General features: G+C 45.7%; 1 protein-coding gene across 1 annotated transcript in view; it reads left to right on the top strand.

Moving 5' to 3' along the window:
* Positions 1 to 24,145, top strand: part of KDELR2 (KDEL endoplasmic reticulum protein retention receptor 2) — a 38,057-nt gene that overhangs the window by 3,403 nt on the left and 10,509 nt on the right. Inside the window, exon 2 of the mRNA XM_082262088.1 lies at positions 13,334 to 13,434. Coding sequence (XP_082118214.1) covers positions 13,334 to 13,434 — 101 coding nt within the window. The remainder of the gene's footprint in view (positions 1 to 13,333; positions 13,435 to 24,145) is intronic.

Genomic DNA, 24,145 nt, shown 5'->3' with positions numbered 1-24,145 from the left:
TTTCTTTGGATTAGGACTATACATGCTACTCTATAGGAAACATCTGTTGTTTAGAATAGCTTGTAATGTGCAATTAGTGCACCAATGTAAAGAGTTTTTTTTTTTACAAGTGCATTAAGTCTGAAACCTATTTTTGACGTGCACTGTAAATATAGATCCACACTAATAAAATGTGTCTAGGCTGCAGTGTTATGTACAGCTCTGAGTCTGATTTTCATTTATCCCTGTAAAGTGCATTCAGTGCCAAATGTTGTAGTTCTGTCTGGAGTACTGGGATCACAGCAGAATGCTCACACTGCAGCTCCTGCATTCAGTAAACCTCTTGCATTCTTTTCACCCAATGCAAGGGGCTTTGTAATTGGAGGAAGGGAGGTTGTGATGTTTATCAAGCCTATTTGCACTCTTGGAACAGCTTGCGTGCATTGAAAAAAATGCAAGAGGTTTACTGAATGGAGGAGCTGAAATGCAATCACTCTGCTGTGGTCTGAATACTACAACCAGACTGTAACACAGTGCCAGACATTTAGGCTCCGTTCACATCTAGGCGTTTTGGGGCGTTTTTGGGGCGTTTTTCTGCTCTAGGATCAGCTCTCAAAACGCCCAACAAGACAAATCCTATTCATTTCAATGGCCCCTGTTCACATCTGAGCGTTTTGACGCTGTTTACAAAACGCCCAACGCTCAAAAAAGTACATGAGCTTCTTTTTGGGCAGATTACAGGCGTTTTCCATTGATCTCTATTCAATCTAAAAACGCCTGCACAAAAATCGCGGTAAAAATCGCGGTAAAATCGCGGTAAAAAACGCCGCAAAAATCGCGGTAAAATCGCGGTAAAAAACGCGCGAAAAACGCTACGCTCAGGTGTGAATGTAGCCTTACTGCTGACCGCACTGTATGGGGTTTATTTAAAAATATTTGTACAAAATATTGCAGACTAGACACACTTTATTTATGTGGATTTATTTCTACAGTGTACATGTCAAAAAATAGAATTTAGCCAGAGTTCTGCTTTAACACACAATGTACCACTCAAGTTGTGAGACTGTTAATCCTTTAGGACAAATCCATCTAGTGTACAACAGATAATGAGATCTGCCAGCACAGTAAACACATTCCCATTGAATTAACCTACAATACGCATACTCACTAGGCCATCAAATCCTGCAATATCCCTTTTCTCCCTGCTGTTCTTTTGCCACATGTCCCATTCCGAGCCACCGTCTTGGTTTCTTTGTGTCGTCCAGGGTCTTGCAGCTGGTCCTGTGATAATGCTGCAGCAAATCAATGATTTGTCTGATCTTTAATGCATTTTCTGATGATGGAATGTTGGTTATAAAGCTTAAAGGGGAACTTTACACACATCCATCCCCTACATATATATTCAATACAAAAGAGTACACCCCTCACATTTTTGTAAATATCTTTTCATGTGACAAGACCATACAGGGGTTTAACAGGACAGGTTCCAATCAGAAATGGCCTCACCATGGTCGACCAAAGAAGTTGAGTGCATATGCTCAGTGTCATATCCAGAGGTTGTCTTTGGGAAATAGACGTATGAGTGTTGCCAGCATTGCTGCAGAGGTTGAAGCGGTGGGGGGTAAGCCTATCAGTGCTCAGACCATACACTGCACACTGCATCAAATTGGTCTGCATGGCTGTCGTCCCAGAAGGAAGCCTCTTCTAAAGACTATGCACAAAGCCCGCAAACAGTTTGCTGAAGACAAGCAGACTAAGGACATGGATTACTGGAACCATGTCCTGTGGTCTGATGAGACCAAGATAAACTTATTTGGTGATGATGTCAAGCGTGTGTGGTGGGAACCAGGCGAGGCGTACAAAGACAAGTGTGTGTTGCCTACAGTCAAGCATAGTGGTGGGAGTGTCATGGTCTGGGGCTGCATGAGTGCTGCCGACACTGGGGAGCTACAGTTCATTGAGGGAACCATGAATGCCAACATGTACTGTGACATACTGAAGAAGAGCATGATCCCCTCCATTCGAAGACTGGGCCGCAGTGCAATATTCCAACAGAACGACCCCAAACACAACTCCAAGATGACCACTGCATTGCTAAAGAAGCTGAGGGTAAAGGTGATGGACTGGCCAAGCATGTCTCCAGACCTAAACCGTATTGAGCATCTGTGGGACATCCTCAAACGGAAGGTGGAGGAGCGGAAGGCCTCTAACATTCACCTGCTCTGCGATGTCATCATGGAGGAGTGGAAGAGAACTCCAGTGGCAACCTGTGAAGCTCTGGTGAACTCCATGCCCAAAAGGGTTAAGGCAGTGCTGGAAAATAATGGTGGCCACACAAAATATTGACACTTTGGGCCCAATTTTGACATTTTCACTTAGGGGTGTACTCACTTTTCTTGCCAGAGGTTTAGACCTTAATTAACTAGTGTGTTGAGTTATTTTGAGGGGACAGCAAATTTACACGGTTATACAAGCTGTACACTCATTACTTGACATTGTGGCAAAGTGTCATTTCTTCAGTGTTGTCACATGAAAAGATATAATAAAATATTTACAAAAAATGTGAGGGGTGTACTCACTTTTGTGAGCTTACGTATGTGTACCTTTTTTTTATTTTGCTCCTCTTACCTTGACAGCTGTGTTGTCCTTTAAAAAAAAAACAAAATCACATTCTCACATGCCAAGTGACTCCAGCATTGTTTAGTCCCGGTTCACACTTCTGCGATGCGGGAACGCAGGGAATATGCAGCGTGTTCCCGCATACAAACTGTATGGCTGAAATTTACACTGCACAGAGATCGCATGTAATTTAGGAGCAGTGCGCTCCGAATTGCATGCGATTATCTGTGATTGCACTAATGTGAACCGGCACTTCGTGTCAACCGTTGCTCTGTCAAAGGGTTCTGGGTCCTATGCCGCCTTTTTGGCTGCCAGCTGCACCTAGCTCCTCTTCTCTGCAATTATAAACAGAAGATTGCCGCTACGATTCACACAGGCCCTAATCGCTGGTTTGCATGTAGCCTAAAAGCCTAGTACACGACTAAGTGTTTTTTTTTTTTTTTTTCCCCCGTTCAACTAAGGCTAAACGGGAAAAAATCTGACTGCTCAGGAGGAGCTGCTGTACTAACTATCTGATGTTAGTACCACAATCTCTCCCGCTGTGCTATTGTGTTCTGACAGGGCAGCCCCACCCTCCGCCAGAGCACTCTGATTGGGAGCCAATCAGCAGACCTTTTTCAGGCATGCCCCATCAACAGAAGCTGGCCTGGCTGCAGTACACACGGGCCGAATGTTGGCCCACTTCTATTGAACTGACCGATGGTGCCTGACATTTTGCCTGTGTGTACTAGGCTTAAAGGGCATGTATTCAGCATTTTCCCAAGGCTTTTATAGCCATTCTAACTTTCTGGATGATTCATCTTCTCTGGTAGTGGTGGTGGGGTTTGGTCCTGAATGGGGCTCTCATAATGGAGTGTTGTTCGGTGCAGTAATACGCTGTGCCCAGGCTGGTGAGATTACGCACCCCAATGGGATGTTTCCATGTCAGACTGGGCTCAGAGGAAGTGAGTTCAATGGCGCTGAATATTGTATAACTTGGCAGAGGTGGAGTGCCAGCTGCTGAAGGAGTTGATTCTTTGCACTATAGAACAGAGCAGTAATATAGAGGTCATCAGGAGGAACACTCAGAAGTCCGTTTCTGTGAAGAGTTCATGTGTAAATTTCATTGTGGGCAGCAGAAGAGGCAAGTGCTCAAAGCCTTCTATTACAGGTATCCATCCCTGTTTAAGGGCTTAGTTATTGACGGCTAGAGAGAAGCTGCAATGTGTGTACTTTATTGACCAGAAAGCCTTTCTGGCTGGTTTATATTGTTACTAGGGTTCTGACTTCCTACTCTACACTTTAGGGTTACTTGAGGCACTCTTGTTAGTCGGAGGTTGGCAGGGCCTAGTGTGAAATATGGGAAAGTCAAGTAGTTTAACAGAAAAGGCAGAATGTGTGTATGAATGTGTGTGTGTGTGTGTGTATATGTATATATATATATATATATATATATATATATATATATATATATATATATATATATATATATATATATATATATATATATATATATATATATATATATATATATATATATATATATATATACTCGGGGGCACTTATAGGCTGATGTAGGTGTTTGAGGTATGCAATCTGTCCCTTATGCCATTCTGTTTCTTTTGTGGTTTGTTTTTTTGTTAATTGCAACTAAAGGAAGGAAAAGTGAAAGTTCACATTGTAAAGCGCTGCGCAAACTGTTGGTGCTATATAAATCCTGTATAAAGTAAGGAAAATTAATTTTTACAAATTCAAGTAAAGATTGCAGGAGAACTGTGGCTGGCTGTCATGGTGATGCATTTTTTGTTTTTTCTATTTCGTCAGTGACCTGGAACAAGGAATTTTGACACTTTCCTTTTTTTTTTTTTTCTTGATAGCTGCTTACATCCTGACACCCAGACACAACAATTCAACAAGTGATTTATTTATTTTTAACCTTTTTGTTGATTATAGTAAACTCTGGGATAACTGGTGAGCCCATCACATGAGAAGGAAATGTAGATCGCTGTGTACATAGCTGTACAGATATACAGTAAAACCTTGGATTGCGAGCATAATTCGTTCGGAAACATGTTTGTAATCCAAAGCACTCTTATATCAAAGCAAATTTTCCCATAAGAAGTAATGGAAACTCAGATGATTCGTTCCACAACCATTTATACATAAGTCTTTGTGTGTGTGTGTGTGTGTGTGTGTGTATATATATATATATATATATATATATATATATATATATATATATATATATATATATATATATATATATATATATATATATATATATATATATATATATATATATATATATATATATATATATATATATATATATATATATATATTATGATATGATTATAGCAACGTGATAGGTTGTGTCATCACAAAATGTCCATCCACAAGGGGATTAGAAGCAAAATCCAGCAGGAGCTACAGATTATAAAAGAGAAGAGAGTCGCCTCTAAGTGTAGCAGTATGGGGACATTTAATGAAGGTACAACATTTAGCAACTCACATGGTTGAATGATTAAAGAGGCACATCTAAGTATGCAGGCATCCGGGGTAAAGCTGTCCACAAAGACCATCTTCTGAACCACTGGCTCTCACCGATGTCGGTCTGCAATTGTGATGACTACCCTGCAGTAGAGTGATCTGAAAGCGAGACTTTCAATCGCTCCTGGAGTGCAGCGGGGAAGGAATGATGAAGATGGCTGTGCATAGGATGGTCTATGTGGACAGCTTTACCCCGGGATGCCTGCATACTTAGATGTGCCTGTTTTAATCATTAACCATGTGAGCTGCTAAATATTGAACCTTCATTAAATGTAACCATATTGCTACACTTTAGAGGCGCCTCTCTTCTCTTTTATACTCAGTTGTGACATGACGCTACTTGTATATCAAGACATCGCTTGTATATCAAGTCAAAATTTATTTTAAAAATGTACTTGTCTTGCAAAGCGCTCTCAAACCAAGGTTTTACTGTACTGCCTTATTCACTGAGCAATGCAAGGATCAAAGTACTGCGTGAAGTAACCCATACCAACTGGTTATATTTCCATTGAGTGCCAGAACAGATATATTTTTGGATTGATCAGTGTGAGTAATGCGCATGGCATTTAGCTTCTGCTGTTTAGTGAACAAGCCTGCTGGTGGCCTTTGCTTTTGGAGCATTTAGGTACAGTGGATATAAAAAGTCTACACACCTCTGTTAAAATGTCTGGTTCCTGGGACGTAAAAAAATGAGACAAAGATAAATAATTTCAGAACATTTTCCCTTTTTTTTTTTTTTTTTTTTTTTTTTTTTTTTTTTTTTTTTTTTGTGATCTAAAAACTGTACAACTCGATTGAAAAACTAAAATCTTTTAGAAGGGGGGGGAGGCGGTAAAAATAAAAAATAAAATAACGTGGTTGCATAAATGTGCACACTCCATCTGAGGAGGTAGCTGTGTTCAGAATAAGGCAATCTGCATTCAAACTCATGTTAAATAGGAGTCGGTACACACCTGCCATTGTTTAAAGTGCCTCTGATTAACACAAAATTAAAGTTCAGCTGTTCTAGTAGGTCTTTCCTGACATTTTCTTAGTCGCAGCAAAAGCCATGGCCTGGAGAGAGCTTCCAAAGCATCAGAGGGTACTCGTTGTTAAAAGGTATCGTCAGGAGAAGGGCACAATTTTTTTTTTCCAAGGCTTTAAACATCTACTATGGAACACAGTGAAAACAGTCATCATTAAGTGAAGAAAATATGGCACAACAGTGACATTACCAGGAAATGGACTTCACTCCAAAATTGATGAAAAGACGAGAAGAAAAATGGTCAGGAAGGCTGCCTAGAGGCCTACAGCAACATTAACCACTTTAGCTCCGCTCACATTGCTGCTACTGCAGCAATGTGGCTCGTTATCGTCCAGCGATGTAGACCTACGTCGCTGGACTCCGCCCCTTGTGGAGGCTCGCACTGAACACAGCGGGAGTCGGGCCAGGGGAGGAGCAGCGGCGATCACAGCCCCGATCGTCGGGAAATCGAGTCTGGAGATCCGCCCGCTTGTGTAAACAACGGGCGGATCTCCTAAGTGACAGGCAGGGACAGATAGCAGGGTTCAGCATAGTTGAACATGCGATCTGTCCTTGTGTCACTCAGTCCCCCCCCCCCCCCCCCCCCCACACACACACGTTAGTAAGCACCAGGCATACATTAACCCCTCCCTCTCCAATAAAATTAACCCCTTCCCTGCCAGTGTCATTTTTACAGTAACAGTGCATATATATATAGCACTGATTACTGCAGTAATGTCACTGGTACCCCCAAAAGTGTCAAATGTCAGTCAAGGGTCCGATCTGTCCGCCGCAATGTCGCAGTCCCGCAAAAAAAATCGCAGATCGCCGCCATTACTCAAAAAAAAAAACACTAAAAATGACAAATCTTTCCCTTAGTTAGTAAACGCAATAACTTTTGCGCAGACCAATCAAAATACGCTTATTGTGATTTTTTTTTTTTTTTTTTTTTTTTTTACCAAACATAGGTAGCAGAAAACAAATTGGCCAAAAATTTTAAAAAATTTTGATTTTTTTTACATATTTTGGGGGGAATTTCATAAAAAAAAAAAAAATGTTAAAAATATTATTTTTTCAAAATAAATGCTATATTTTTTTGTTTATAGCGCAAAAAGTAAAAATCGCACAGGTGATCAAATACACCAAAAGAAAGCTCTGTTTATGGGGAAAAAAAGACGTAAATTTCGTTTGGGTACAGCGTCGCACGACCGCGCAATTGTCAGTTAAAGTCGCACAGCGCCGAATCGCAAAAAGTGGCCCAGACGTAAGACAGCAAAATCCTCCGGTGGTAAAGTGGTTAAAGAAGCTGCAGGAATATCTGGCAAGTACTGGCTGTGTGGTAAATGTGACAACAATCTCCCGTAATCTTCATATGTCTGGGCTATGGGGTAGAGTGACAAGATGGAAGCCTTTTCTTACGAAGCAAAACATCCAAGCCCGGCTAAAATTTGCAAAAACACATCGGAAGTCTCCCAAAAGCATGTGGGAACATGTGTTCTGGTCTGATGAAACCAAGGTTGAACTTTTTAACCTTGATTCCAAAAGATGTTTGGCTCAAAAACCACACTGGACATCACCAAGAGAACACCATACCCACAGTGAAGCATGGCGGTGGCAGCATCATGCATTGGGGCTGTTTTTCATCAGCTGAAACAGAGGCCTTATTCAATGTAGAGGGAATTATGAACCGTTCCAAATACCAGTCAATATTGTCACAAAACCTTCAGGCTTCTGCCAGAAAGCTGAACATGAAGAACTTCATCTTTCAGAATGACAAAGACCTAAAGCCTACATCTAAATCCAGAAAGGAATGGCTTCTCCAGAAGATTAAAGATTTGGAATGGCCCAGACCTTGAAAATCTGTGGAGCAATCAGGGCTTTGTTCAGGGGGGGCCCTCACAATCTGACAGAATTTGTGTTTTTGCAAAGAAGAGTGGGCAAATATTGGCAAGTCAACATGTGCCATACTGATACTCCTATCCAAAAAAGACTGAGTGCAGTAATAAAATCAAAAGGTGCTTCAACAAAATATTAGATGAGGGGGGACACACTTATGCAACCATATTTATTTTTTTTTTCTTTTCTCCACCGAAAAAGATTTCAGTTAGTTGTTTAATTGAGTTGTACAGTTTATAGTTTTTTTTTTTTTTTTTCTTTATTTTTTCTTTAACCTGACTGAAACCAGACCTTTTTTACGGGGGGGGTGGACTTTTTATATCCACTGTATGTCAGCACCCAATGAGCACAGTGAATAGTTAAAGTGGTTCTAAAGGCTCAAGGTGTGGTGTGTTTTTTTTTTTTTTTCTCCATGCATTCTATGAAGGTAAAAAACCTGTGTGCAGCAGCCCCCCCTAATATTTACCTGAGCCCCATCGCAATACAGCGATGTGCATGAGAGCCTCCGCTCTCCATGTTCTCTCCCTCCTCATTGGCTGAGACCGCAGAGGAAGCCATTGTCACAGCCAGTAAGCAAATGAAGAGAGTGGGGTGTGGCCAAGCCGCGCTCTGTGTCTAAATGGAGTGAGTCTGCTTGGGTGCCCCCATACCAAGTTTTCCTGGCAAGGGCCCAAGGATTGAGGCTGCTTTGTAAGAAAAACCACTGCACAGAGCAGATAAGTATGACCCTTCCCCCCCCCCCCCCCTTCTTTTTTTTTTTTTTTCCTTTTTTTTTTTTTTCCTTTTTAACTATTTTTGTATGAAACTATTTTTGATTGGCAGCCATGATGCTAATGTATATGGACACTCAGTTCCTAGTGAATACCCCTGTAATAGTTGCTGTTTCTACCCTTCAATATTGCTGTGCATACACGTTTGGAGTACAGGATTGTTAGATGATTAAATTGTCACTTCCCATCTACTTAGAATTTAGGTGCCTATCCTCAAATTCCTGTGAAGAGTACAGGATCAGATGACCTGCCTCAAATACCCTTTTTATACAAACGTATACATTTCTGTTGTAAAACTATATTCCTTTTTTTCCAAGCTGCAAAAGTAAAGGGATTGGGTTGGTCACATAAATAGCAATACTGAAATATGTAGACTTTGGGTCAGTGAACTGGACCAAATTTATGTAGAGCATAAAGCAAATGAGTTCTTTTCCCAAGTAAGGCAAACAGATTTGAGTTAATGCCTGCATCCCCAAACAGCATACACCTATCACCCCTACCATAACCCATCAAGGCATGAATGCCATTAGACCTCTGAAGTTATGCTGTATCTGGCACCAAGGCTTCAGTAGCAAATCCTTTTAATGTAAAGGCTGAAGGTTTTTTTTACCTTGCATTCTGTGCATGGAGGTAAAATACCTTCTGTGTCCTGCTCCCCCCCCCCCCCAATACTCACCTGAGCCCCTATCAATCCAGCAATGTGAATGAGAGCCTGGCCTCAGCTCTGCCTGGACTCCTTCTCCTCATTGACTGAGACAGCAGGAGCCATCTCAGCCAGCGAGCCAATTAGGGGAGGGGTGGGGCCAAGCTGCGGCTCTGTCTTTTTGGTCACATTGAGCAGGGCTTGGGAGCGGGCACGCACCAGTGCCCCCCATAGCAAGTGGTGGAGGAAGCAAGGGCGCTGGTGGTGGACCCAAGAAAAGGAGGATCAGGACTGCTTGCACAGAGCAGGTAATGCCCCGTACACACGTGCAGATTATCTGAAGACTTTTGTCTGCAGACTTACCAAAACCATATAATATGAGGTCAAACCTAAACACTTTCAATTTGTATGCAATCCGGCAGGCCCTTGCACTACATAGAAAAGGTAAATCGGAAGACAAAAGTCTTCAGATAATCTGCACGTGTGTACGAGGCATAAATATGACATATTTTTTTATTAAAAAAAAAAAAAACACCCTTTAATACCACTTTTAAGTCCTGTAAGTTGTGAGGCCTCCGCAAATCAGTCTTTTCCAGCACAGATGCTTGATTTGGATTGGGGCCTGGAGAACTAGGAGGCCAAGCTCTGGGTTTTTTTTTTTTTTTTTTTTAGAATATTTTACTGCACTAGCTTTTCTGGTGACCTACCAGCACACGACACACAACTGCTGATTGTTCTGCCCTTTGTACTTGGGTCAGAGTAAAACGAGAATGTCTTTTTGCAGATTTAATGTTATCTTTAACCATTTCCCTGTGGAAACATTTCTGGTATCTGTATGCAAATTTTAGTTATTTTCTAGAGCCTTTGAAACCAAGGATGTCTCATTATAACAGACTTTGTGTAGTGGAAAGAGAGGGCCATGGTTGGCCTTTTGCCTCTTAAAGCACTGTTGGCTTGGAAGGCTGCCCACCACATTTAGCAGCCTGTGAACCTGTTTTACCTATGTTTTTTTTTAAAAAAAAAAAAAAGTGTATACAAGGGACAGGTAAGACATTCATGGTTACTCAGTGGCATATCTTGAACTTTCAGGTCCCTGCTGCAAGAAACCAAGAAGGGTCCCTCTGCGCCCGGTTGTGGAATGCCAGTGCCTGGCCGCAAGTGCAATCTTTGTGACCCTGATAGTTCCACCACTGGTGTCAGTATAGTGTAGTGTGTGGGTTTTTTTTTTTTTTTTTTTTTTTGAGCTCTGATGTTCCAACTTTTGAGACAGAGAAAGGAGATTAGGGCACGGCCCCTCCATCTCCGCAGCCTCAGCTGCACAGAATGAATGAACAGGAATAGCCCTGTGCAGAGCTTCCTGTTCATTCACAAACTGAAGCTGTTTACTCTGCCTCAGTTATGAATGGACAGTCGGTGATCGGTATGGATCACTGACTCTCCGTCCAGAAAAGATAGGGGCTGGTAAATGACACATTTCCTGGCCCCTTCCCTGCTCTCCATCCTAACAGACACACCCCCCACAAGGAGCAGAAGGAAGCTGGGTAGGAGCGGCGGGGGTGGCTCTGCATATAGAGTATATAGAGGAATCGGATCTCTCCATTCCTCCTGCAGCTTTTCCTCCTCCATTCTGTAGGCATTCAGCGACTGAAGGAGAGAAATGGAGAGGACGATTCCTCCTATCCAGGAATACAGGTTTGCTGCACAGGGCCCTGCAGCATTGGGCTAGGTTGCAATTGTGACCGCTGTAGGTACACCCCTGAGTTAACTTGTCGCTTTGCAATGGTTAGTGTACATGTTGAACACTTTCCAGGTTTAGCTTTGTATTACAGAGCGATCCTGGGTATCCTTTTCTCGTAACATAACATGATCAGAAAACTCAGTGCCTGACAACAAAACGTACTATACAGTATAGAGTTGATGATTCCTGATGAGCTAGTTTAAAATTCACTTCATTTAGGGGCCCGGTCAGTCCCCTCCTGCCCTTAAAGAGCTTGTAAAGTCAGAAGGTTTTTTAACCTAAATGCATTCTATGCACAAAGGTAAAATGCCTTCTGTGTGCAGCAGCCCTCCTGATACTTACCTGAGCCCCCTCCCTATTCAGCGATGTCCACGAATGCCTCAGCCATTCAGGACTCTCTCTGCTTATTGGCCGAGACGCAGCAGCGGCACCATTGTCTCCCATTGCTATCAAACTCAGTTAGCCAGTCAGGAGAGAGAGGGGGTGGGGCTGAAAGACAGCTCCGTGTGTGACTGGATACACAGAGCTGTAGCTGGGCTCCAGTGCCCCCATAGCAAGCTGCTTGCTGTAGGGGCACTCAACAGGAGGAAGGGGCAAGGAGCTCCAGCCAGGGATACGAGAAGAGGAGGATCTGGGCTGCTCTGTGCAAAACCATTACATAAAGCACGTAAGTATAACAGGTTTGTTATTTTTAAAAGGAAAAAAAAAATGAGACTTTACAATCACTTTACCTTGGAAGATTGAAGTTGCTGGGTTCAAAATCAGCTGAACAGTGACTGCATCCAATCGGGTGCAGACGCTGTTCAGGTATTTTTTCCAGTTGGCAGGCCAGCTGTCTAAATACAATTCCCACAGCAGGAAATTAATCCCACAGGCTGAGCAAAAAAATGTATTATGTATAGTTGGCTTTGCCCTTCCTGTCCAAAAAAGAACAAAATGTGGTGTTTATTGCTTTATTCAGGAGCTCTTCTATATAATTCTTCTGTATTAATCAATGTTCAGGTTGATTAGACAGTATTTAGCATGTGGTTACAAATGTTACATTTCTAGTATGTTCATAATTCAAAAATAAACTTAAAGCGGAGTTCCACCCAAAAGTGGAACTTCTGCTCTTTTGCTCCCCCCCCCCCCCACTCCGGTGTCACATTTGGCACCTTTCAGGGGGGTGGGGGGAAGGGGAACCTGTTTTTGACAGGTACCCTTCCCCACTTCCGGGATACGGCGCCGCAGTGCCGCCCCTCAGAAGTTCAGCCTCCTCCTCCCTCCCCTGTCGCTGAGCCAATAGGAGTGCGCAGCGCGCTTCGTGCATGCGCTGTAGGGACCCGCTTGTGAAGCTGGTAGAAAGATTAGTCTTTTTAGATGGTCCTTTCGATTTAGATTATTGCAAAGCCCTTCTTAAAGAGGAAGTAAACCCGTGTAAAAAAAGACAAAGGCATAATGGGCTAGGATGCATCAAAATACTTGCCTTAAAACAAAAACCCTCACAGTGCCGCCCGCTCAGCGACAGGGCGGCCGACATGTCCGGCCACCCTGCTTCCTTGTTCACGTCCTCTGGTCATCTGATTGGCCGGAGGCACGATTACATCACTCCCGTGCATGCGCGCGGGAGCTGCCCGTTCACGGCACTGGGCTCTGAAGGAACGGCACAGGTGGCCGTTCCTTCAGAGCCCATGCACCGATTACGTCATCGGCTGCATGCACTGTAAATATCTCCTAAACCGTGCATGTTTAGGAGATATTTATAGCACCTATAGGCAAGCCTTAATATAGGCTTACCTATAGGTAAATGTCAACAAAGTGGGTTTACATTACAACCACTTTAGAACAGAAGTCATTTAAATAGTTATTTCCCACTCTTGATAATGTACATAAAAATCATGCTTTGTTGCCCATCTACTCTGTGCAGTACATTGCATTCTCTACACTTGTATATTCCATATTGCTAATTATCACAATATTGTCACATAGAAGTTTTATTCATATTGAGACTCCCAAATTCTACTCTTATTTTGGGATGCAATGGTTTATAAAGGCTCTTCTGTTTTTCACACAAATTGAGTCAGGCATTTGGTTCCTTTTACCCCCACTTCACTATAATTTTCCCTGATTAAATTTTAGCTCTTGACATTTGACATATTTTTATTTTTTATACATAGGTATTTCTGGAAAGAGTCAGCTTCTGTTTGCACTGGTGTTTACCACTCGGTACCTGGATCTCTTTACTGCCTTCATTTCATTCTACAACACTTCTATGAAGGTAAGCTGCTTACCAGTTAAAGATGGTTAGACCTGGAACTGACATTTAGGCCCCTTTCACACTTATGCGACGCGATTTTGCAACGATTTTGAAAGCTATGGCTCAAAACGCAATCAAATCGTGGCAAAGTAGTGCAGGAACTACTTTGAAGTCGGTGCGACTTCAAAACGCACTGATATGAATGGGGCTCATTGAAAATAATGGAAAACTACTTGTCATGCAATTTTTGCGGTCCAAAATCACGGGACAAGTCACACTAGTGTGAATGGGGTCTAAAGGAAACCTGTGTCTAGAGTAATATGGAGGTTACCATTGCTGACCTTCTCTTATAAACGCTAGCTTTATAAGTGCTTTTGGCTTCGCTACTTAAACCACACCCAGAGCAAACATGCAAATATCAAAGTCTGCACTCAGGATTTACATACTTGTACCAGGTCTTTGAAAAGAGTGAAGACATCAGATCACTATTTTGAAGGCACCTGTCCCCACATCCGGCCCCGCTCCTCCTACCCCTGCCTAGTGCGCTGCAGCATGCGCGGTAGGGAACAGGCTGTGAAGCTGCAAGGCTTTTTTAGAAGATGTAGATGCTTTTTTAAAAAGCACATAGTCTGGCCAAAGGTGCACTTTAAAGCAGAACTCTAGTTGAAATTGTCATTTAAAAAAAAAAAAAAAAAAGATTGCTAACAGGTAGGTATATATACCAGATGCTGTATGTCTCTTTAGTCCTAAAATCTCTCCTGTTGCCTACTAGCAGTTTTTATTTGTACACTGACGGCTGTGCATGCACACCTAAGTGTACAATCCAGGCATCTCTAGGAGTGGCAGGACATATTAGCTACTATGCGTGGGAGTTCCATTCTTTTGGCACCCAGTGAATCAAGATTGCCAAACACTCCTGAATCCAGAATACCTACGCTTCAGTGACAGGAGCAGGTGTTGCATCGCTGGAAGGTATGCCTGTTGCATCGCTGGAAGGTATGCCGTTGCATTGTAAGTGTACCTGTCATATGCAAGTATGCTTATGCATCATTATGGTAAAAGCTCCAGGGGAGGGGCCTCGGAAGTTTGAATTCGAGGCAACTATGCATTTGTAGCCAAGCTTCATTGCGTTTGTTTGTTTTTTATTTATTTATTTTTTTTGGATCTGGGCATCACCAGAGAAGATTGTAGACATTGTATGCTTTAAATCTGAATTACCCAGCCCCCCCCCCCCCCCATGCCAACTTTTTGAGACGTCTTGCTGCCATTATTTCAAAATTGCCTTTCTTTTTCTTTCCTTTTAAAATGGTACATTTTCTCAGTTTAAACATTTTTGAAATGTTTGCTAATGTAAGTAAAATATGGGTTTGAATTGGGTGTGATTTTGTGTAGATTTTTATACAGCGTCCCAACTTTTTTGGAATTTGGGTTGTATATGGAATTTATAGGAGGAAAGGCATTGTATATAACAAAAATGCTTTTATTCGAGAACAAGGTGTATGCGAATAGAATCATGATTACATGCTGCATGTCATAACTGGAGTGATATATTGTCTTATTCATAGACTGGGCTTTTCATGTGTCAGATTCAGCCTCTTCTCCCCATTGTGAAGAATTGTAGACAGAATAAATAACCTCTGCATTAAAACTCTGCAGCTTTATTTGAAATCTACATTTGTAATGTTGCAGTCATTACTCATCTTGTGCTTTCCATAACTACTCAATAAGCTGTTATGATGTTAGGTAGACAGGATGGTAATAAGGGAGTACATGTTTTATTCCAGCTATATTCATTATGTTGAGACATTTATTTGTTTCCTACTGCATTGTTTTCAGGCAATATAACAAAAATGCAGTTTTTGTTTTTTTTTTTCCTGAACTTGAAAAGCGCAATAAAATAAACATTCTCTAGTAAACTATTTACTGTTTTTACCCCAGCAAATGCAACTGTAAGCAACCTTTAGTGCCGGTTCACACTTGTGCGGTTTGCGAGATCGCATGTAATTCGGAGCGCACTGCCCCTTCATTACATGCGATCTCCGGTGCGGATGCGAGTTCAGCCATACACTTTGTATGGCTGAATTCGCAGCGCATCCGCAGCAAACTTGAACATGAGGCTTTTTTTGAGCCGCATCTGAATAGGATCGCACAGTGGTTCACACTTGTGCTATCCGATTCTGTGCGAACTTGCAGATCGCACTGCGATATGCGATCGCAACTAGGGGTGTCGTTAACTTTTAATTGACACCCCCTGCGTATCGCATATGGCAGTGTGAACTGCTAGATGTGCGGATGCGATGCGGAAACAGGCTGCAAATTCGCAGCGTTCCCGCATCGCACAAGTGTGAACCGGCACTTACTGATTGGAATGGTTTCTTTGCTGTTATCAGGGTGCGACTCTCAAGTTGCAGGGCAAGACCGCAAAGTGTGAACTGTAGCAACAAGATGGATTTTAGGAGTGTGGGGACTTTTTTTGTGTTTGTACTCCTTGAAGAGCTTGAAACAGATTCCCCCCCCCCCCCCCCCCCCTTTAAAGAAGAAAATGAAAAAATTATAGTAATAAGCTATAAAGTAAAATGATCTTATTTTTGGTAATGTTTTAGTTTAGTCTTGTGTACTTCCATTCTTTGTTACCATGATAGCACTAGCAGGTTAGCCGGTGGAAATGTAGGTGGGTCCTTTTTAGCATTTCTGAACATTAGTTACTCCTGATTCGCTATTTAAAGCGTTAGTATACTCCGCTTTTTAACTTTTACCTACAGCTAAGCCTATAATAAGGCTTGCCTGTAGGTAAAATTAATATCTCCTAAACCTTCACGGTTTAGGAGATATTCACCCTGCATTTAGCTGCCGACACCAGAGGCGCATGCGCACTGAAGGTCCAGCGGACCTTCTGGGCTCTTTGCCAGCAAGTGAACTCATGCGTGAGAGTGACGTCATCGCGGCTCCAGCCACTCACAGCGCCGAACCCGGAAGAGATGCCGAGGGAACATGATGGCTCCCTCAGCGGTGTCCGGGCGACCGTGTGGGGGCGATGTACACTATGCCATTGTCCTGCAGGATTTTTTTTTTTTTTTCTTTCTAAGGGGATACAACTGCTTTAACCTTCAGTTGCCACATGTAAAGCTTGGAGGGCTTTACTGTGCTTAGTCAATAGGTGTAGGTTTGTGTGGTTTTTTTTGTGGCATAAGAGTGCCCTTTATCATTTGCCTGATTATTTTGTGCAGAAAGATAACATATTTTGCATCTCCAGAAGGTGGGAGGTATTTTTATCTTTAAAACCCAACTCTTGGCTGCTTTTAAAGGATACCTATCATAGCATATTACACATTACATCCATAATTCAGGTGCACTGTGTAACATGCTGCTCCAGACCGATGGCCACGGCATTCACAGCGATCTACAAGTAGTCATCCATTGCAGCTGACTGCTTGTAGTACTTAATGGACTGCAAGGGAGCTAATGAGCGATCTCGTAGTTCATTCACAAACCCTGCAGCTTGTAAGCAGTCAGCCGATATTGGAGGTACAGGTTGAAAGCCTAGGGGGTTGTCTGCAGGATTCGGACATTAGACCTCTGACTCACCGATCACGGGTGCAATGCTTTGCCGGCTCCTGTCAGAAGAATAACAATAAAATGCAAAATGTTTTTGCTTTCGTTTGTTGGACACAGCTCCTCAATAACCATTGGGTTATAATGCCCCTTACAGGAGTAGGACACTAGGCAGGAAAAAGCTTGACTACGCCTATGGGGCAATCCCAGGGAGTAGACTCCCACACTCGGCTATAGGCACTCATGTTTTTTGCCTCTGTGGGTCTCCTGGCCCCCCACCCTCCCCTTGTGAGGCTATGCACTGGCTTTTGCCACATGCTCTTTAGGGCGGCTTGTTGGAGTTGCCGCTGACCAGGTTTTTCCTGGTGCGCAACGAGGGGGTTGAGCAGGGTTCCTCGCCACACTGGGGGTTGGTGACTATAGCAGGGATGTCCCATGGGCTTCCTGTTGCAGTTGTTGGGCTGAGGGAGTGGATGGTTTAGGTCTGCGCTTCACGTGGCCAGATCTTTTTTTAGGCCGCGACTTTGTAGCCTACTGGTCGGGAGCTATGTGGGACAGCCCCAGTGAGGGTGGCTAAAGCCACTACTCTCCGTTGGGGCATCCACCCTCCCCTCCGCTACCCCTGGGTAGTCGGCTCCACTGGGGCTCGCGCCCAAGCGGCTGGGTGTCCACAAAAATTGTAGGCCCCTGCTTGTGGCCTACTAGGCCAAGTTGGCTGCCTCCGTTTGGGGTGCTGCCCCAGTGAGGTTAGCTGAAGCCTCCAGCCTTGCTGGGATCCATGGGCTTGCAAAAATTTAGGCCATGCGGCCAAATTGGGTGGCACTGTAGGGGAGGGGGGGGGTTCAATTTTTTTTTTATGTCCGCCATGCTGCAATCGTGTAGAGCACCTGCCCCTTTTTTTTTGCGCTGCAGGCCTGTCAGAGTACCCTACCTGTGCGTCCGCATCCTGGCAGGCGACCCCCTTTTAATGGGGGCTATTTCCGATTATGCGGGCCTCTATGGAGGGTCTCAGATGGCGACCCCCCCCCCCTTTTTTTTTGTGTGGTCCATTCATGGGCCCTTTGTTGGCATCCCCTTCGCGGGATCACAGTCGGCGGCCCTCCCCTGATTATGTTTCCCGGGTGAGCTTAGTATATAGTGCCCTCCCCTGCCTCATCAGATCCTGAATCTGTTTCGGCCGCCGCAGACGCGTGTCATCCTACTGGGTCTGAGTCCACCCACCCTAAGTGCTTAGATAGGATGATTCCTCTGCTCCTCTAGCCACGCACGGAAAGGCGCTGGTGGATGGACTGATTGTGTCAGTGCGTGAAACTTTAAAAATGGAGCTTGCGGCTGATGCTGTCTCGGAGGAGGAGTCGGTCCCTTTTGGCACCCACAGGCCCTCCAAAGAGTCGAGGGTGTTGCCCCCCCCCCCCCCCTCCTCCACTTACCTTGACAACATTATCACAAAACAGCTGGGTTGTCCAAAACGCACCCTTGTGGCCCCTAGGCGTTTTGCTATGAGGTATCCTTATGAGGATTCCCTGCTTAAAAAGTGGACGGTCCCACCTGTAGTGGATTCGCCAGTTTCCAGGTTAAATGAAACTACCTTAATTCCGGTTGAGGAGTCCCCAGCATTTAAAGATCCGGCTGAGAGGCAGGCGGAGGCTCTGGCCCACCATATCTTTACTGTGGCTAGTTTGGCACTTAGGCCAGTATTTACTATTGCTCTGGTGTCGCAAACTCTCGAGTGGGCTAAACTTTTACGCCGGGACCTGGAGGGGAAACCACTTGCGCCCCCCCCCCCCCCCCGCTCTTACGTCGCTGGCCATTCAGTTGGTTCAGGGGCTACAGTTTATCTGCGATGCCTCTTTGGATGTGGCTCCTTTGCTTTCTAGGCTGTCTGTATCGGCAGTGGTCCTTCAGCGTATTATCTGGCTGAAATGCTAGTCTGCAGACCAGACTTCTGAGAAGGCCTTATCTGATCTCCCCTTGTAGTGGGATCAATTGTTTGCTTCCTTTGATGACATTAAGGGTCTCACAGGGTGCAAGAGTACTCTTCGGCAGGCTACCAAGGGCAAGTAGCCCCATTGTAGATGTGGGTCATTCTCATAAGAGGCCTTTTTGTCCCTCAGGGTCTCAAGACAAGGGATTAAAGCCCTTCAGGGCCTCCAACCGGAGGTTCCAAGAGGGCCTGGCAAGCCCCGAGCCGGCTCTTCCAGACCTGCGGTCAAGGCTTCCTCTGCATGGAGGTGCGCCCTCACCTGTATCTGGGGTGGGGGGCGTCTTCGCTGGTTTCTGGATTTGTGGACTTTCCTGGTCCAGGACAAGTGGGTCCACAAAGTCCTTCAGTCCGGCTACAAGATTGAGTTTCATTCTTATCCTCCGAAAAGGTTCTTCCCTTACAACCTGCACTTGTCACCAGATCGCTTTCGGGGTCTCTTTGGGGCAGTGCAAGGCTTGTTAGTTCAAGGGTTGATTGTACCGACTTCAGAACATTTTCAGGGTTTTTTTTTTTTTTTTTTTTTCTCCAACCTCTACAGTTCCCAGGAAGGAAGACAAGGTACATCCAATTTTGGACCTCAAGGCGCTAAACTGCTTTGTGCGGATACAGAAGTTCTGAATGGATTCCATTTGCACGGTAGTGGTGTCCCTACATTAGGGGAATTTCCTCCGCTGTGCCGTGGGCAAGGAGCATTATCAGCTTGTGGCATTACCCCTTGGTCTCGCCTCCGCTCCTCGGGTCTTCAAAATGTGTTGGCCCCGGTGCTCGGGGGATCGCGGTAGGACGAACATCTTCTCCGAGCAGAGCCTCCGACTGCTCTGATGGACACCTTGGAGATTTACTCTGAGGGAGTTCCCTTGGTTTCTGAACTTCCAGAAGTCTGCTGTTTCTGTCCACAAAACTGGACTATCTGGGTCTGACTCTGGACTTGGCTTCACCAGAGTTTTTCTTCTTCCTCTGGAAAAACATCAGACATTGCAGGAGGCAATTCTGCTTCTGTTGTTCAGCAGACAGTCATGCCTCCAGGCTTGCATGCCGGTGCTAGGCCTGATGGTGTCCACCCTCGAGGTGATTCTGTTTGCACAGTTACGAGATTTCTGCAAAAAGATTCTGGTGAAATGGGACAAGGGTCTCTAGAGGTGGCTTTGTTCTCCAGGCACTTTGACAGGGAAAATCCTTTTTCCCCCTGTACTGAAGGATTGTCACCACGGAGGCCAGCCTGTCAGGGTGGGGAGGCGTCCTCGCACAGTGCGTGCTCAGTGGGTCTGGACTCTGTAAGAGTTAAGACTGCAGATTAATATACTGGAACTCGAAGCAATTAGACTTTGTCTGGATCATTGGAAACTTCATCTTCAGGGCTGTCCGGTATGAATTCAATCGATGCCACTGCCCTGGTCTGTCATCACCAAGGGGGCACACGAAGTGCCCTGGTGGCAGGTTTGTGGCACGGTCTCTGGATCCTCTGGCCGACGCCACAGATGCATAGGTATTGTCTGACTTATGCCTCTTCCCCCCCCCCCCCCCCCCCCAAACTTCTGCCGAGACTCATGTGCAGGATCGAGGCAGAAAGGATTGCAGTCATTCTAGTGGCTCGGCTCCAGACTGGCCTTGCCAGTCTTGGTATGCCGATCCGGTAGGGCTGGTCGCCGATGCTCCCTGGAGACCTCCTCTCAGGGAAGATCTGCTGTCCCAAGGGCCAATTTTCCATCTTGGATTACAGTTTCTGGTTTTAGCGGCTAGGCTGTTGAGAGCCAGGTGCTGAAGGATGGAAGTTTGTCTGAATTGGTGATTCCTACGCTGTTAAAGACTAGAAAAACTACCACTAGGAAGATCGATCTCCGTACTTGGAAGATGTAAATTGAGTGGTGTGGGGCGCGCTGGTCACTGTGCATTGAAAGGGGGGCGCGCTGGTCACTGTGCATTGAAAGGGGGGGGCGCTGGTCATACGTATATACCTATGTTTTGAATTTGAAAAAATCATATTTTAGTTTTCCAATTAAGAAGGGTTCGGTGAATGCGCATATGAAACTGGAGGGGTTCAGTACCTCCAACAAGGTTAAGAACCACTGGCTTAGTGCCTCCTGGGCCTTCTGCCATCAGGTGTCAGTGATGCATGTTTGCAAGGCGGCCACCTGGTCGTCTGTGCACCCTTTCACTAAGTTTTATAAGGTGGATGTATTGGCATCTGCGGATGCTTCTATTGGCGGCAAGGTTTTGCAGGCTGCTGTTTAAATAGTCCTCTTTGAGGGTGTATTGTTTTCTCTTACGTCCTCCGACAGTCGCCACCTCTTCATATTCGTCACATATGGGGTATTAGACTTTGCTCCGAAGGAGTAGCTAGGCAACAGAATATGTTAACAATAAAGCTTTAACATATCCCACCCTCAAGGGGTGGTCCCCTCAGTCAATACCCTCCTACTTCCTGCAACCATATCTCAGTTTTAATGTCTAGCTTGTCAGGAGTGGCTGGCTCTCTCTGTGCTGGGACTTTCTGTCCCAGACTCTTTCTTCTTTTTAATATTTTGTTTGTTTTTCTCTCTACCTTTAATTAGCTGTTATTTTGTCAGCGTTAGTTAGTTCTTCGGACGAAGAGGATCATGCGGACTGGGTCTCGGGCTGATCCCCCTGGTCGCAGGTCGTGGGTCAGTGGCTTCCCAGTCTGCCATCGAGCGTTCAGCCAGGTAACGCTCCTGGCACAGTGAACGACCCATCCCTGTTCGGTGCAGGGATGATTGGTGAGGTGGCTACCTCACTGGACGCTGTGCGGTTTCTTAACCCCCATTTTGTGCGTCTTGAATTGCGACTCTCCCTGCCTCATGTGCAGCGGCTTGTTCGCCTGTGCGGGTCCCCCACGCCATGTGAGGTAAGTGTATTTATGTGGGGACCTGTCTGTCTGGGGAGGTGTCAGTCTGGGACTGTGTAACCTGCCTCTATTCACACTGCTTGTCTCCCTATCTCTCGGCTGCATGCTGTGGGCTGCAGGGGGGGGGGGGGGGGGAGCTGTATGACACTGTGTGTGTCAGACTGGGCAGTGTGAGAAGCTGTGTGCTGTGGGGCATGTTTTTTTGGCATGTTTGGGCATATACAGCGATTGCTGCGGCGATCTGACATGTATTCTTATATTGGAATGTAATGTGTGTTTTAATGCACTGTGGAGCGGCGGTTTTGGCGCCAAACGACGCCATTTTGCCTACACCCGCTCCGGCCGCATGGTTTTACATGCATGGCGTCCATTTTCTTGTAGCCTCCATAGGCTTACATAGAGCGCCCTGGCAGCATCACTTCCTCTTTCCAGGAACACCGATCGAGGCAGCAGCAGCGGCGAGGGTCTCCTCAGGTTTTATCCTTCTGTTCTTGCTATCCATTGCCTGTGTTCAGTTTGCATATTCCCTGTGGGGGTCTCATTGTGCTCGAGTGTGGTGCGGTGGGCTGCGCTTGCCGCGCTTGCTTAAAAGGGGCAGTTAACCCTTGGTTGTCTGGCATTACAGGGGCAATGGATTCTCAGGAGGGCAAATTTCCTACAGTATTGGTGGAAAGCCAGGGGACCGCTGTTTCCCCCCCAGGGGGGGATTTAGCCACTATTGTGGCTGGCCTTGCTGCTCAGGTGCAAATGCTGGTGGCTGCTCAATCTACTAAAAGGCCCAGAGTTGCTCTTTCCTCTGATTCTGAGGGTGAAGGTGATGGGGCTGTTCTGGCAGGGGCCTCCTTATCGGGGTCCCGCTCCTCTCTTGATCTAGTGGGGTCTGAGGTGGAGGCTGAAGTTGAGGGGGTCGATAATTCTCCCCCTGGCTCGCCTGAAGAGCTTGCAATCATGGATGAGTTGATTGCTTCCATTAAGCAAACGCTGCGTTTGCAGGACGAAGTGTGTCCCCCCGGCTGCCTTGGCGGCTTATGGGACGCAGAGAAAACGCAGGACGCCGCAGGTTTTTCCCTGCAATGCTGATTTTCAGCGCGCTGTTAAGGATCAATGGCGCGATCTGCGCAAACCTTTTGCGGTACCAAGTAAATTCAAGCTGCGTTATCCTTTTTCGCCTGCCACTGATGAAAGGTGGTGTGTGCCTCCACCAGTGGATCATGCAATTGCGGTTTTGAACAAAGCCACTGCGATTCCTGCAGAGGGTTCCCCTGTTTTCCGTGATGCCACGGATAGGAGACTGGAGTCTCTTGCCCGTCATACTTATTCTGTTACGGGTTCTATGCTTAAGGCTCTGTTTGCTTCTCTCATGGCGGCCCAGGCGATCGCAAGTTGGACGCAGATGCTTAGGCGCGTCCTAGTGGCCGACTCGGCCTCGCCGGCGACCCTGGATATGGTGGATCAGATCCACCAGGGTGTCATGTATCTGTGTGATGCGGACCTGGACCTGATTCCGTTGGCTGCACGTGTGCACAGCGTGGCGGTGTTGTCTCGCCGCCTGGTTTGGTTAAAATGTTGGTCGGTGGACCAATCTTCACGTAAGACCTTAGCCAATCTGCCTTATGATGGGTCTCGCCTTTTTGGGGAGTCCCTGGATGTGTTGATTAAGGGGATCACCGGGGGTAAGAGCACTCTCTTGCCCCATTTCCCCAAGGCTAAGGGGGCTTCTGGGAAGAAGCATGCAAATTTTCGGCCCCCTCAGGGGTCCTTTCGTGCCTTTCGGCCGCACTACAAGGGCAAACCGTTCAAGGGTCAAGGCTCTCAGAAGAAGCCCTGGTCTGGGAAACAGAAGTCCGGCCAATCCGGACCTGCAGCCCATAACAGTTCGGCCTGAAGGGGCGCCCTCACCCAGTTTTGGGGTGGGGGGACGCTTGCTCGGTTTTCTTCAGCCCTGGTTGGCCCGTGTGCGGGACAGATGGGTTCTGGAAATCGTTCGATCCGGTTACAAGATCGAGTTTCTCTCTCGGCCGGAGAGCAGATTTTTTCCCTCAAATCTTCAACTGTCTCCAGAGCGCTTGCGGGACCTGCACCTGGCGGTGCGGGACCTGAGGGCTCAGGGAGTGGTGGTTCCGGTGCCTCATCGGGACAGGTTTCGGGGGTTTTATTCCAATCTGTTCACCGTGCCCAGAAAGGAGGGCAAGGTTCGTCCGATTCTGGACTTGAAGGCTCTGAACCGCTCTGTGCGGGTTCGCAAGTTCCGCATGGAATCCCTGCGGTCGGTGGTGGCTGCCCTGGTTCCGGGGGAATTCATGGCCTCCATCAATTTGAAGGATGCGTACCTT

Source organism: Pelophylax lessonae (genome assembly GCF_965119305.1).
Source record: "Pelophylax lessonae genome assembly, chromosome: 6".
NCBI classification, from domain to species: Eukaryota; Metazoa; Chordata; class Amphibia; order Anura; family Ranidae; genus Pelophylax; species Pelophylax lessonae.
The sequence above is the reverse complement of the archived record's forward strand: the minus strand, read 5'-3'. Positions and strand labels throughout refer to the sequence as shown.